At 36.8% G+C, this 15,720-nt stretch overlaps 1 protein-coding gene across 1 annotated transcript in view; it reads right to left on the reverse strand.

Moving 5' to 3' along the window:
- GYS2 (glycogen synthase 2) overlaps nucleotides 1-15,720 on the reverse strand; it is a 59,728-nt gene that overhangs the window by 26,438 nt on the left and 17,570 nt on the right. Inside the window, exons 4-5 of the mRNA XM_060024413.1 lie at nucleotides 14,835-15,017; nucleotides 9,757-9,901 (exon numbers count right to left, since the gene is read on the reverse strand). Of these exons, the coding sequence (XP_059880396.1) occupies nucleotides 9,757-9,901; nucleotides 14,835-15,017 (328 nt within the window). The remainder of the gene's footprint in view (nucleotides 1-9,756; nucleotides 9,902-14,834; nucleotides 15,018-15,720) is intronic.

Raw genomic sequence — 15,720 nt, forward strand, 5'->3', positions numbered from 1 at the left:
GCGGTCTGCTTCCACCTGTTGTAGCTTTAACTGTGCTGTGCACTAAACTACCTCTTGTCATTTTATTTTGGTCAAATGTGTGGGAAGTGTTCTGTCCATATGGAACATTGGAAAAGTAGCCCTTTAGATCTAATACATAACTGAGTCTTTCTACCTAGAAGATTTTGTTGCTTGGGCAGGGAGACATTTTTGGTTTTCCAGAATATTGGTCTGTGGTAAGAAAGAGAGACACTGCTCAGAGTATATGGTGGAAATCACCTACTGAGTTGAATTCATGGGTTATTGTATTTAGTAGCAGTTAAAACAAAAGGAATAAAAAAATTAGCACATGGCAGTGAAGATTTGGGCAGTGGAGATTTGAGCTAGAAGTATAAGTATGCTATCATTTTGAAGGATAGTTTACAGTTAACAGGCTATTCCCTTGAAATGCTTCCACAAAATCAACCCAGGCTTCTTGGTCATTTGTTGTGAAAAAAAAATTTAAAAAGAACTGCTGTTCTTATGATTGTTTACTAAGTAATTGGACATTCGCTACTGATCAGGATAGCGGACAGACCCCTCTTACAATGTATCTCTTTCTATAACATTTATCTCAGGCTTACTTTGAGCCAGACTTTTTTGTAGACCCTATTAATTTAATTTTCATTAAACCATATGAAGTAAGTTCTTTTCACTGTCCCCATTTTGCAGATGAAGAAACTGTGGAGAGGTTATCTGCTAAGGTCACGTAAGTACAGAGTAACAGAAGTAGGATATAAAGCCAAGGCAGCCTAGCTCCGGTGTCTACATCCTTATTCTCTATGTCAGGCAGCTGTACTGTCCACAAAGATGGAGAAGGCAAGACTGTATATGAATACCACATTATTATGACTTTAATTCCTCTGGAATTTTCTCACTGCTTCACAAACAATTAAAAATAAAAGATGTGTCTTGACAAATATTGTGTGATATCACTTATATGTAGAATGTAAAATATGACATAAATGAACTCATCCACGAAACAGAAACAGACTCACAGACATAGAGAACAGAATTGTGGTTGCCAAGGGAGTGGAGGGTGGGGGAAGGATGGATTGGGAGTTTGGGATTAGCAGACGCAAACTATTATATACAGAATGGATAAACAACAAGGTCCTACTGTGAAGCACAGGAACTATATTCAATATCCTATAATACACCACAATGGAAAAGACTGTGAAAAAGAAGATATATATATATATATATATATATATATATATATATATATATATATATATGAATAACTTCGCCATACAGCAGAAACTAACAACAATACTTCAAGAAAATAAGTTTAAAAAAAAGGATGTGTCTTGAAATTAATTGTCTCAGTTTATTAGCCTAAAGAATTAGGTCAATGAGGTCTTTTAACATCCGTATTTCTAGTGAAGAATAACCTCCCACATAGAGGTCTACATGCAGTGGTATCCAGCACTCCAGGAAAAAGAGAGAGAGAGAGAGAGAAAGATGTTTTATTAGTAGTATTTGCCCATCTCCATGGCGTAAATACTCCCACCATGATGGATTTCAAGCTACTAATGTGAATACAGAATCGGAAAGAGATACAAAGTAACACCGTTACATACTATTTCCACCGTACAAATGCAATAGACATAAACGAGAGTATTGATCACGGTAAAATGTACTAAAATAACTAGGAATTGATGTTTTTTGAGTACTAATTTTGCTTTTAGTATAATATTTAATTGTAAGTTTACATAATTTAATTTTTTTCTTTTATTTATTTTTTTATACATCAGGTCTTGCTAGTCAACCATTTTATCTACATCAGTGGATACATTCAATCCCAATCTCCCAATTCATCCCACCACCACCAGCAGCCCCCCCGCCACTTTCCCCCCTTGGTGTCCATACATTTGTTCTCTACATCTGTGCCTCTATTTCTGCCCTGCAAACCGGTTCATCTGTACCGTTTTTCTAGGTTCCACATATATGCGTTAATATACGATATTTGTTTTTCTCTTTCTCACTTACTTCACTCTGCATGACACTCTTTGGATCCATCCACGTATCTACAAATGACATAATTTCGTTCCTTTTTATGGCTGAGTAATATTCCATTATATATATGTACCACATCTCCTTTATCCATTCGTCTGTCAATGGGCATTTAGGTTGCTTCCATGACCTGGCTATTGTAAATAGTGCTGCAATGAACATTGGGGTGCATGTGTCTTTTTGAGTTATGGTTTTCTCTGGGTATATGCCCAGTAGTGGGATTGCTGGGTCATATGCTAATTCTATTTTTCGTTTTCTTAAGGAACCTCCATACTGTTCTCCATAGTGGCTGTATCAATTTACATTCCTACCAACAGTGCAAGAGGGTTCCCTTTTCTCCACACCCTCTCCAGCATTTGTTGTTTGTAGATTTTCTGATGATGCCCATTTGGACTGGTGTGAGGTGATACCTCATTGTAGTTTTGATTTGCCTTTCTCTAATGATTAGTGATGTTGAACAGCTTTTCATGTGCTTCTTGGCCATCTGTACGTCTTCTTTGGAGAAAAGTCTATTTACGTCTTCTGCCCATTTTTGGATTAGGTTTTTGTTTTTTTAATATTGAGCTGCATGAGCTGTTTATATATTTTGGAGATTAATCTTTTGTCCGTTGATTTGTTTGCAAATATTTTCTCCCATTCTGAAGATTGTCTTTTCATCTTGTTTGTAGTTTCCTTTGCTTTGCAAAAGCTTTTGAGTTTCATTAGGTCCCATTTGTTTATTTTTGTTTTTATTTCCATTACTCTAGGAGGTGGATCAAAAAAGATCTTGCTGTGATTTATTTCAAAGAATGTTCTAAGAGTTTTCCTCTAAGAGTTTTATAGTGTCCAGTCTTACATTTAGGTCTCTAATCCATTTTGAGTTTATTTTTGTGTTTGGTGTTAGGGAGTGTTCCAATTTCATTCTTTTACATGTAGCTATCCAGTTTTCCCAGCACCACTTACTGAAGAGACTGTCTTTTCTCCACTGTATATCCTTGCATCCTTTGTCATAGATTAGTTGACCATAGGTGCATGGGTTATCTCTGGGCCTTCTATCTTGTTCCATTGATCTATATTTCTGGTTTTGTGCCAGTACCATATTGTCTTGATTACTGTAGCTTTGTAATATAGTCTTAAGCCAGGGAGTCTGATTCCTCCAGCTCCGTTTTTTTCCTTCAAGACTGCTTTGGCTATTCAGGGTCTTTTGTGTCTCCATACAAATTTTAAGATTTTTTGTTCTACTTCTGTAAAAAATGCCTTTGGTAATTTGATAGGATTGCATTGAATCTGTAGATTGCTTTGAGTAGTATAGTCATTTTCACAATACTGATTATTCCAATCCAAGATCATAGTATATCTCTCCATCTGTTGGTATCATCTTTAATTTCTTTCATCAGTGTCTTATAGTTTTCTGCATAAAGGTCTTTTTTCTCCCTAGGTAGGTTTATTCCTAGGTATTTTATTCTTTTTCTTGCAATGGTAAATGGTAGTGTTTCCTTAATTTCTCTTTCAGATTTTTCATCATTAGTGTATAGGAATGCAAGAGATTTCTGTGCATTAATTTTATATCCTGCATCTTTACCAAATTCATTGATTAGCTCTAGTAGTTTTCTGGTGGCATCTTTAGGATTCTCTATGTATAGTATCATGACATCTGCAAAGAGCAACAGTTTTACTTCTTCTTTTCCAATTTGTATTCCTTTTATTTCTTTTTCTTCTCTGATTGCCGTGGCTAGGACTTCCAAAACTAGGTTGAATAATAGTAGAGAGAATGGACATCCTTGTCTTGTTCCTGATCTTAGAGGAAATGCTTTCAGTTCTTCACCATTGAGAATGATGTTTGCTGTGGGTTTGTCATATATGACCTTTATTATGTTGAGGTAGGTTCCCTCTATGCCCACTTTCTGGAGAGTTTTATCATAAATGGGTGTTGAATTTTGTCAAAAGCTTTTCCTTCATCTACTGAGATGATCATATGGTTTTTATTCTTCAATTTGTTAATATGGTATATCACATTGATTGATTAGCGTATATTGAAGAATCCTTCCATCCCTGGGATAAATCCCACTTGATCATGGTGTACGAATCTTTTAATGTTTTGTTGGATTCTGTTTGCTAGTATTTTGTTGAGGATGTTTGCATCTATATTCACGAGTGATGTTGGTCTGTAATTTTCTTTTTTTGTAGTATCTTTGTCTGGTTTTGGTATCAGGGTGATGGTGACCTCATAGAATGGGTTTGGGAGTGGTCCTTCCTCTGCAATTTTTTGCAGGAGTTTGAGAAGGGTGGGTGTTAGCTCTTCTCTAAATGTTTGATAGAATCCACCTGTGAAGCCATCTGGTCTTGGGCTTTTGCTTGTTGGAAGATTTTTTAATCACAGTTCCAATTTCATTACTTGTGATTGGTCTGTTCATATTTTCTATTTCTTCCTGGTTCAGTCTTGGAAGGTTATACCTTTCTAAGAATTTGTCCATTTCTTCCAGGTTGTCCAATTTATTGGCATAGAGTTTCTTGTAGTAGTCTCTTAGGATGCTGTGTATTTCTGAGGTGTCTGTTGTAACTTCTCCTTTTTCATTTCTAATTTTATTGATTTGAGTCCTCTCCCTCTTTTTCTTGATGAATCTGGCTAATGATTTATCAATTTTGTTTATCTTCTCAAAGAACCAGCTTTTTGTTTTATTGATCTTTGCTCTTGTTTTTTTTGTTTCTATTTCATTTATTCTGCTCTGATCTTTATGATTTCTTTCCTTCTGATAACTTTGGGTTTTGTTTTTTCTTCTTTCTCTAGTTCCTTTAGGTGTAAGGTTAGATTGTTTATTTGAGATTTTTCTTGTTTCTTGAGGTAGGCTTGTATACCTATAAACTTCCCTCTTAGAACTGCTTTTGCTACACCCTGTAGGTTTTGGATGATTGTGTTTTCATTGTCATTTGTCTCTAGGTATGTTTTGATTTCCTTTTTGATTTCTTCAGTGATTTCTTGGTTATTGAGTAAGGTACTGTTTAGCCTCCATGTGTTTCCGTTTTTTACGTTTTTTTCCCTGTAATTGACTTCTAATCTCATAGCATTGTGGTCAGAAAAGATGCTTGATATGATTTCAGTTTTTCTTAAATTTACTGAGGCTTGATTTGTGACCCAAGATGTGATCTATCCTGGAGGATGTTCTGTTCACACTTGAGAAGAAAGTGTAATCTGCTGTTTTTGGATGGAATGTCCTATAAATATCAATTAAATCTATCTGGTCTATTGTTTCATTTAAAGCTTGTGTTTCCTTATTAATTTTCTGTTTGGATGATTTGTCCATTGGTGAAAGTGAGGTGTTAAAGCCTCCCACTATTATTGTGTTACTGTCGATTTCCTCTTTTATAGCTGTTAGCAGCTGCCTTATGTATTGAGGTGCTCCTATGTTGGGTGCATATATATTTATAATTGTTATATCTTCTTCTTGGATTGATCCCTTGATCATTATGTAGTGTCCTTCCTTGTCTCTTGTAACATTCTTTATCTTAAAGTCTATTTTATCTGATATGAGAATTGCTACTCCAGGTTTCTTTTGATTTCCATTTGCATGGAATATCTTTTTCCATCCCCTCACTTTCAGTCTAGGTCTGAACTGATCTCTTGTAGACAGCATATATATGGATCTTGTTTTTGTATCCATTCAGCCAGTCTACGTCTTTTGGTTGAAGCATTTAATCCATTCATGTTTAAGGTAATTATCAATATGTATGTTCCTATGACCATTTTCTTAATTGTTTTGTGTTTGTTTTTGTAGGTCCTTTTCTTCTCTTGTGTTTCCCACTTAGAGAAGTTCCTTTAGCATTTGTTGTAGAGCTGGTTTGGTGGTGCTGAATTCTCTTAGCTTTTGCTTGTCTGTAAAGCTTTTGATTTCTCCATCGAATCTGAATGAAATCCTTGCTTGGTAGAGTAATCTTGGTTGTAAGTTCTTCCCTTTCATCACTTTAAGTATATCTTCTCACCCAAATTCTGAATTTATTGTTTTTTTAAAAAAAAATACAAAACAAAACAGAATAAATTCAGAATTTGGATGGACAAAAAGTCTCTTACCACATGGATGCCTTTGAAATAAGGAAAATGAAAAGAAATTTAATATTCTTAATTACTTATAGCTAATCCAGCTCCCTGGATCCTCTATTTTTTCTCTAGGTAGTAAAGCAACTGAGTAAAAATAGGATTTTGTAAATGAAAAACATTGTAGAAACTGAAGAACAACTGTATTGTGGAAACCAGAACTACTTTAGTCTAAAATCTCTTGCTTGGACTCACAGATGTAGAGAACAAATTAGTGTTTACCAGTGGGGAGGTGGGAGGGCAATATAGGGGTGGATGATTGGGAGGTACAAGCTCTTGGATGTAAGAGAGGCTCAACGATGTGTTATACAATATGAGGAATATAGCTAATATTTTGTAATAACTGTAAGTGGAAAGTAACCTTTAAAAATTGTATAATTTTTTAAAAAATATTAAAAGAATAAAAATAAATAAAATATCTTGCTTGGTTTTTGGAGCAGGCAAAATATTAGATTGCAAGCAACTTATCTTGGCTATGCACAGAGCTCACAGAATTGTTGTAACAGTCCAAGAAAGTAACTTCTTATTTCATTCCTTTTTTGCCCTCTTGGGTATATAGGCATCTCCTGTATAGATGAAGCCTTGAGTCTTATCTGTTGTTCCCTTAAATTTTACCTAATCAAAGAGGACTTCTCTGAAATGCTACATAAAGAAAAAAATCAAAAACAAAACATGCCCACCACCTCCACCTCCACTCCCTATTCCCTTACCTCATTTACTTTTCTCCACGGCATTTATTAACCCAAACATATCGTGCATTTATTTGATAACCTGGTCTATTGCCTGTCTCCTCCCTTCAGAATGTAAGCTCTATGAAGGTAGGTACGTGCGTTTATCCACTTACCCTTTCCTATTGCTTGAAGCAGTGTTTAATAATTAATTGTTGGATGAATATTGGTGGCTCTCAACCACTGAGCCACCAGGGAAGCCTGAGGGCAATCATTTTGATGTACATTATTTTCAAGTTTCAAAGCAGATGTATTCAATTGCATATTTGTAATTAGTAAATTTATAATGTTGCCCTCTCTCCAATATTTTTAAAAAATCATCTTTTCAACATCAGATGTTACTTTTAATGGAATTTATGGTCAAAGTATAATAATGGGGCTTCCCTGGTGGCGCAGTGGTTGAGAGTCCGCCCGCCGATGCAGGCGACACGGGTTCGTGCCCCAGTCCAGGAAGATCCCACATGCCGCGGAGCAGCTGGGCCCGTGAGCCTGCGCGTCCGGAGCCTGTGCTCCGCAACGGGAGAGGCCACAACAGTGAGAGGCCCGAGCACCACAAAAAAAAAAAAAAAGTATAATAATGCAGTAATAAATAAGGCTTTGCCAATTAGCATATGATAATATTATTAAAAATATCTGGCCCTATATAAGCTTTTGATCCAGCCACCATTTCCCTCTTGCTCTGGAGCTACACCCACACCTTTTAGCTGTGGTTATACTTTTAACTGGGGAAGACTTCAAGGAAAACGAAAAAATACAAAGTAATGATGTGCTATATGATGCTTTTTCTCAGAATGCTCTTGGGAAAAATTTTGTGCTTAATAATCCATTAGAAGTCTGTGGACCTTCTTGAACCACAAAGCATCAGGGATCTCACAATTTCTATCAGAGCCACCACGTGATCATTTTACTAGTCAGAAATGGAGCAGCTTATGGGGTTTATAGTTCTAGTAGAACCTCCAAGTGAAGTGAGCAGAAGAAGAGATGACAGCTTGGGAAAAGTCTGATCCACACAAAATAATAATCGTTGTCATTTTCTGAACCTTTACAATGAACCAGGCACTGATCTGCATTCTTCCCGTGTAGTAACTTATTTAATCATTGCAACAATTCTAGATAAGAGATAGTATTATCATCTCCATGATGCAATTAGGGCAAAGAGAGCTTAAGCAACTTTCACAGTGTCGTACAGCTAGTGACATATATTCAACACAAAGTCATTTTTGATACTGAATTCAGGCAGTTTGGCAACAAGTCCACAGTTTTCACCCCTATCCTACAGCAATCTCCTTAAGAAAACAGGAAGTTAAGAAAATAGTATGTAGAGAAAGCAGGATCCAGAATCTGATCACGGAGAATGTCTGCTTTTAAAAGATGGAAGATAGAAGAGGAACTATGAGAGACACTAGAAAAGAATCATATTTGAGAAAACTTAGAATATGTAATGTCATGAAAAGTAAGGGATGATAGAGGTATCCGCCACCTTTAACTTCTAAAGAATGTCAAGGAACATAAAGAAAATTACAGAAATCTGAACTTGGTGACTTTTGAAAAAGCAATTTTAGACCAAGTGTTGGAGGTTGGAAATTAGAGTTGAAGGGGCTGTGAGTAAGTGGAAGAACTATGGATTATTTTTCTAAAATATTTAACAAAAGGAGGGAGGATGGGATTGTATAGACATCTGACAGAGTAGTGGCTTCAAGAAAAATTTTTATTTTAGAATAGGAAAAAATAAAGCATTTTCGTAAGCACAGAAAAGGATACTGAAGATAGGGGAAAAAAGGAATCCAAGAAACAAGTGAGCATATTGATGTAGCAAACTCCTGTAAGAGACATGAGAGTGAGAACCCAAGTGAATCCAAGAGAACCCTTGGAAAGAAAAAAGAATAGCATAGGGTCTTGAGGCTGTCACTACTCAAATTACTTGGATTCTTCTTTTTTAATTATCTAGCGCTTTGAAATGCTTTCTCTGATATTCAACTGGTATCTGAAAGAAAGACAACTAGAGACAAGACCACAGCAATCAAGCAAGGAGGATGTATTAATTAGGACTGTTTGGTTGCAAGTAACAGAAACCTATTAACACTAAGTATAATAAGGAGGGATTTATTAATAAGATGCTGGAGTGTCTCATAGCAAAGACTTAGCTGGGCCTCAGGAATTAGTTTAAACCATGGTCTAAATCACTGTGGAAAGTATAGAGTTCTCTCTCTCTCAAACTGTTTCTGCTTCTTATTGTACTTCACTGTAGTTTAACTTCCTTTGCATCTCATGCAACATAATGGGAAAATGGGCAGTGCTAACAGCTTCCAAGGTGACCTTTCTGTTATACAAGAGTGCATTCAAACAGACTCATTTGTTTAGACTCCTTCTTATGAGAGCATTCTGATTGGTCCAGCTTATGTCAGATGTCTACCTCTGGACCAATCAGCTGTGGTCAGGTGACAGTGTCATGTTTTAGGAACATGCCTCTTGGCATTGCAACCTCTGGATGGGTCTGGGGATAGTTCCCAGAAAAACTTACAAGAAAATCTTGGGAGAAGTAAAACAACAGGTTTCTACTAAACAGGACCAATAAGGCGACGTTCTAGGATGTAGGACTAGGGTAGTATCACTCACATTTCTGATATTTTCTGGACTTTCATTTTCTTAAAATAGAAAAATCAACTCAGCTTGCTTACGCACAGGAAGTCATTATGACAACCCAGTTCAGAACTAGGTCATTTTAAGCATAGACTATACGACAAGCACAGATTGTACACTAGTATGTTCCAGATATAGCTTAGTGTTCAACAAAGCTACTGAAAATATGTGTAAAGATTTGAGTGGTAATAGTGAATGCAATTTTTCCTCTTATTATTATTTTACGCATTTTTGTTTCAAACAAAATTCTCATAGGTCGGTGACAAACTCAGGGATAATAATTACCAGGCTTTCTCTTCAGCATGTGTTCTGCCTCTATTGCTGTTATTTCAGAAACAGTGGTGAATACATGAGCACAATGGACTGAGGCACGCTCCATGCAATACCGGTGATAAATCTGCCTTTCCCCAGCCTCTTTGTCTATGTTAAACTGTGAACACAAAACAAAACACACGCACATACACATTTGCTTACACCGATCCTTCTACACAAGCAAAACAAAATCACATATTTCTCATATTGTTTTTCTTCAAGGCTGTGTGAAATTTTATGACCACAAAAGAAATAATGATAAATTTCTGTTAAACCCATTACTAAAGTCCATAGCTACTTAATGCTTACAAAAAGTGCTGTTTAGTTCATCTGTGCTTCTAAACTGTCATTTAACCCCCTATGTAAACGATATTTCCCCTTGGCTATAATCATAGAGAATTCTTGATTTTTTTGGCATTTTCATTATCCTTTTACTTATTTTATAAATGTTGAGCTAATTCCTTTCCCCAAGGTCTTTATCATATTTTTTCCATAAGCAATGAAACAAAGCTGACATTAAACTTGATACTGAAAGTAAGGATAAGTATTATCCTTCCTATTCACTAAACGAAAGAAACCTGACAAAGAGAAAAGACAAATGTTTTTCCATGGTATATAACTCCCAACACCGTGAAACTTCAAGGAGTGTACAGTTACTTTAATTAGATGGTGTGTTAGATTGTGTAATCATCCATTATTCTGGGCATCTTAACTTAAAAAAAAAAAAGCCAAACTCCCAACAGTTACTTAACACAGTTAGCAACCGTTGCGGGCTTTTGCCATTTTGCTTAGTTACTGAATGTTATGTCTCTATAGCTGCATATGAAACTAGCAGTGTCTAAGACAAAAAAGTATATAAAGTTTCTGGCATTGTATTAGTGGGGTGCTTTTTGCAATAAAGATTATTAGAAGCTGAAGTCTATGTATCAGACCCTTCTAAGAGCGATATCATATTTAATCCTCATAAACCAGAGACACATTTTTTTGTCTTCATCTTACGTAGGGGGAAATTGAAACTTTTAGGGGTTAAGAAACTGGCCCAAGGTCACATTCCTATTAAGTATCTTAGCAGAGCCCTAAATTGATCCCAAATCAGTTTGGCTCCACACCTGGGCTCCTGCCTGCTTTTATATCAAGTAGATTCCAGCTCAATCAACATGGCAATCCCAATAACGACTGCACCATGTAGAGGAACGTACTAAAAGAGTCTCATTACATGATTCTAGAGATTGCAACAGGGACATACCTAGAGCATTCTTTCTTGACTGTAATATTTGCAACCATCTCTCTGAAAATGTCTGAATCAAGGCTCTATATGGCATGCTTAGATCAGCTCTGTATGGCTGGTCTCATTCATTCAACCAAATCTCTCATTCAGCCTACATTTGTTTAGTAATTTACATACTTTTGTTGCTTTCAAAGAGCTTATGAATGAGAAAGCAGGTAAAAGTTGGGCAGAAATGAGTAAGTGTCTGAGTAAGGTGCAGGATCAGAGAGGGTCTGATTCATCCTGGCTGAGGAGAGAGAAAAGTATGTCATATTTATGCAATTGTTCATATTGTCAATATCACCTCTAGAATGTACGATTTTCAAGGGCAAGGAACATGACTTATTAATCTTTGTATTTCTAAGTTGATTAGATAAATAAAATGACATTTGGACTGAGGCATGAAAGTTTAATTTGGGGAAAGGTTATTTTGGACTGAGAAATTTAGTTGCCCCAAAGAACAAATATATAAAGTCAAACTGTATGTGCAGAAAATAGCAAGACATCTGATGTGACTATAGCATTGGGTGTAGAATGTAGGACACGTAATAGAGAAACATCCTGGTAATAGGACCAGATCCCAGAAGTCCCTGAAGACAAGGCTAGAAATTCAGCCTTTGTCCTGAATACAATGGCAAGCACTGAAAGGGCTCAGCTAGAGGTATGGTAAAGACATAGTCTGTGTTTGAGAAAAATAACTCTGGAATGAAATGTTTCCTATTTCATTAAGTTTGGGGGAAATTAAATGAGTTAACACATATCAAATGTTTAGAAAAGTGTCTGGCATATGGAAAGGGCTTGATAATTTCAGCTATTGTTATTATTTAGTAGTAGTGTTGTTGTTAGTGTAGAGAATAGTAAGATTTCACATAGGGGTAGCACTTAACATTTGAATACTATTTAGAGGTGAGAAGATAGGATTCCTAAATGAGGAAACCAAGTATGCAAAAATACAGGGAGAGGATAGCAGAGGCCTTGCGATTCCCTATAATTGAACTTGACCAGCTCAACACTTGGTCAGAGGAAAGAGTTAAAATCCACCAAACAATTGTCTATGGCTTTCTTCACCATTTTCTAATCCCAAACAGCCCTGTCCTCACTTTCCCATCTAGGAAATCCCATTGCTATCAAGAAAAGAGAGGCCTAAACATAAGAAAACTAATGCCCATCCCCTTTTTATTTAAAGCATTAGGTATCTAGTCATTATCATTGAGGAGACGATTGACCAATGGCAGGACCGATAAGAATGAATTTTGAAACATCTTCATGGAGAGTCTCAGAAAATTCATAGGCTGGCTGAAAATAGTTGCAATGCTATTTTAACTAATACATTTAAGCCAAAACATAAACAAACATCAAGGTCCTTATGAATCGGCTATTAACCAGAAATGTTTTCAGTTAATGTCTTTGAGTAAAATAGTGCTAATCTTTCTGCTTTTATCAAAGTTAAATGCTTTTATCCTTGTTCTCATTTTCCCCCGACGTCTACTTGCCTGAGTCAGAGCTCACTGAAACTGACTGGATCCTGTACCAAAGACTAATTTATGACTCATTTCTTATGTTGAACTTTTAAAAACTTTTCATATATATAATTTGGTGTTTTGCTGTTTCACTGAATTTCTAAACCTACTGTGAGCATTGGAAGGTCTGCTGTAGAAATTGATATGGGGGCCTTTCCTGTGAATAATGATTATGAGTTTTTAACTTAAAACCTAGTTCTTAATTACTTGTTATTGATTTACTAGTCACTCTGCTGAGCAGGACTTTTTACTAGAGAGATGGGCTAGGGTCTGGCTAAGCTTCCATATTTCAACAAGTGAGGGGGTTAAGCTAGGGAGATATATACTCATATTTGAAAACAGTGTGATATAAACACTGACCTTTTACTGAACAGATACAGTTATAATATATAACTATATATTATAATAGTTTTGTTCCTTAAAAACGATTAATAAAATCTGATGAATATTATTAGTTGTTTTCAGTAATTGTTTATCCAATGCTCTTAAGTATTCTGCTGTGAAATATTTGATATGCCTCTGTAATATTTTCTCTTTCACAAAAATCAAAGTCCGCTCTTCTCCAGGAAATATGGTGGTTGAGTTTATCACAGATCGCTGGTTTGCCCTCATTAGTCTACCATTAGGAAATCTCCCTGATCTCCTGACTTTTTGAATTCCTTGGTGACTTTATTTTAAATATACATCTAATGTTTACAAATTGACCTTCAGGTTTAGCTGACCTTTTTATAGGCAAGCTCTCCTTAGGACCATTCATTGCTTTGCAAATGTTAAAGTTTGTCTGAAAGAACTTTCCTGTGCTCAAAATGTCTCTGAGATGATAGTATAATTTTCTGCCCTCATTACCTGAGTAGTATTATTCATATGTTACAAACACACACAAACATACACACACTCACACAAGCATGCATTCTGTTTCATAGAATTCTAGAGATTTTTTAAACTGGGAGAGTCTTTAGAAATCAACTTTCCAACTTCCTAATGTTCCTGATAGTGGAACAGAACCCTAAAATACTAAATTGACTTAATTGGCAACATAGATACCAAATCTGCAAAACTCCTGGCTTTATGTTACTCAGATGCTTGATCACTATTACTGACAGGATGATGTGAGAAACATACTTTTATTAACCTGATTGAACTGATGGAAAATAGAAGAAGTCAAAACTGAATGACTTTGGGTCATAGAATAAGGCAGTCTTCTAAGATAGGCAAACCCAACTGTTTAGTCAGCAAGGATCCACATCCCTGTTTTTTCTTTTCTTCAGAGATGTATTTCTTACTCGTAGATCTTTTCATTCATCTTTTTTTCATTATCTTGTACTAATTTCATCTTAATACTCTCCGAATTTATTTTGTTTCATTTATTCTTTTATTTTCATTTAAGAAATTTTTTTTAAAATTAATTTATTTTTGGCTGTGCTGGGTCTTCGTTGCTGCGCACGGGCTTTCTCTAGTTGCGGCAAGCGGGGGCTACTCTTCGTTGCGGTGTGCGGGCTTCTCATTGCGGTGGCTTCTCTTGTTGTGGAGCACGGGCTCTAGGCCAGCAGGCTTCAGTAGTTGTAGCACGCAGGCTCAGTAGTTGTGGCTCGCGGGCTCTAGAGCGCAGGCTCAGTAGTTGTGGTGCACGGGCTTAGTTGCTCCGTGGCCTGTGGGATTTTCCCGGACCAGGGCGCGAACCCGTGTCCCCTGCATTGGCAGGTGGATTCTTAACCACGGCACCACCAGGGAAGCCCCACATCCCTGTCTTTGATAACTCTGTTTTACTAGACCCCCACAAAGCTCCACCTATAACTCACTGCAGAGTCACAGCAGAAATCTGACCTTTGCTCACTTGAAGGATGGAGGAAGTAAGGCTCATAGAACAAGTTGATGGCTAGATTCCCTGCCATGCACCTGCCACTCAGATCTGTGTGTGGATCCAGAGTCCTCACAGCATTTCCCAAGCTTCAGAGTAGACAGCAGCCCGACCTCACATCCTCAGTGTCTGACTCCCACCAGATGCCTTTGGACCTTGGGTCTATTGCTCCAAAGTGGACAGCCATCTGGCCTCTCCTTGCTACACTCTACTGCACTCTGAACAAAGTTAAACTATATGAGCGCTCAGTCACTCAGGGGAGGCTTTGTCATGAATACTGATTGGTTGAAAGGGCATTTCTGCCATCTGGATGACAGATGAAAGACGAAGGTCAATATTTCCCATCCTTCAGCTTCAAGGATCAGAAAGAAAGGTGATGAGGGGGGAAGGTGGAAGGACTAATTACCTTATCGAGGTGGTTGTAGAAATCGATGTTTGCTGCACAGAGATACCTCCCAAGCAGTGTGGCGTGAGTGGTAAAGACTGTAGCAATCGGAAGTTTCCGAGCTCGAGAAAGAATCAGTCCAGTCCCAGCCTGCCATTCATGGAATTGGACAATGACGTGTTTCCCATCGGCATGATCTGTCACCTACACCGGAAAAGAAGCTTTTAGAAAAGTTGGTGGTGTAGTTGGATCTTGCTCGTGGCCCACAGCATAAGGAACGTTATCATGCCTGTAAATTTTAGCATAATTTAAAGGGATCTAAAGACAAAGCAGGCAGATTTAGCAAATATAACGGTTTTATAGAATTTAGCTGCATGTTCATAAAGCCCATATATGTTTATAGCATAATCCTCTCTTTCAATATGGATCAAATTTATTTTTGTATCCACAGAGGGGACTCCTGAATAAATGCACAGTAGGCACTCAATAGCTATTCATTAAATGGATGAATGGATAATAGCAATATTATCCTTGAAGATTCATTGAGCTGCTGAATTAGTTGGGACCACCCACTTACAAGCGTCTATTTAATAAACAATAAATGACTTTATGTTTTAAGTCAGTCTCATTTGGACTTTCTGTTCCTTGAAGCCAAAAACATTTTAAATGATACACTATTATTTTAAGAATTTGGAACTAGGGAAACAGATTAATAACTTGCTTAGAATCAAATAGAAATTTAATAACACACTGAGGACCCAGGTCTAATTCCAGGTCTCATTCTAACACTAGTCAGGGCACCAGTTTCTTAACCTAAAAGTTACTTTGTTTCACTAAAAATATAGCTACCATATGATCCAGCAATCCCACTCCTGGGCATATATCCAGAGAAAACCATAATTTGAAA

This window comes from Delphinus delphis, chromosome 11 (assembly GCF_949987515.2).
Source record: "Delphinus delphis chromosome 11, mDelDel1.2, whole genome shotgun sequence".
Lineage (NCBI taxonomy): Eukaryota > Metazoa > Chordata > Mammalia > Artiodactyla > Delphinidae > Delphinus > Delphinus delphis.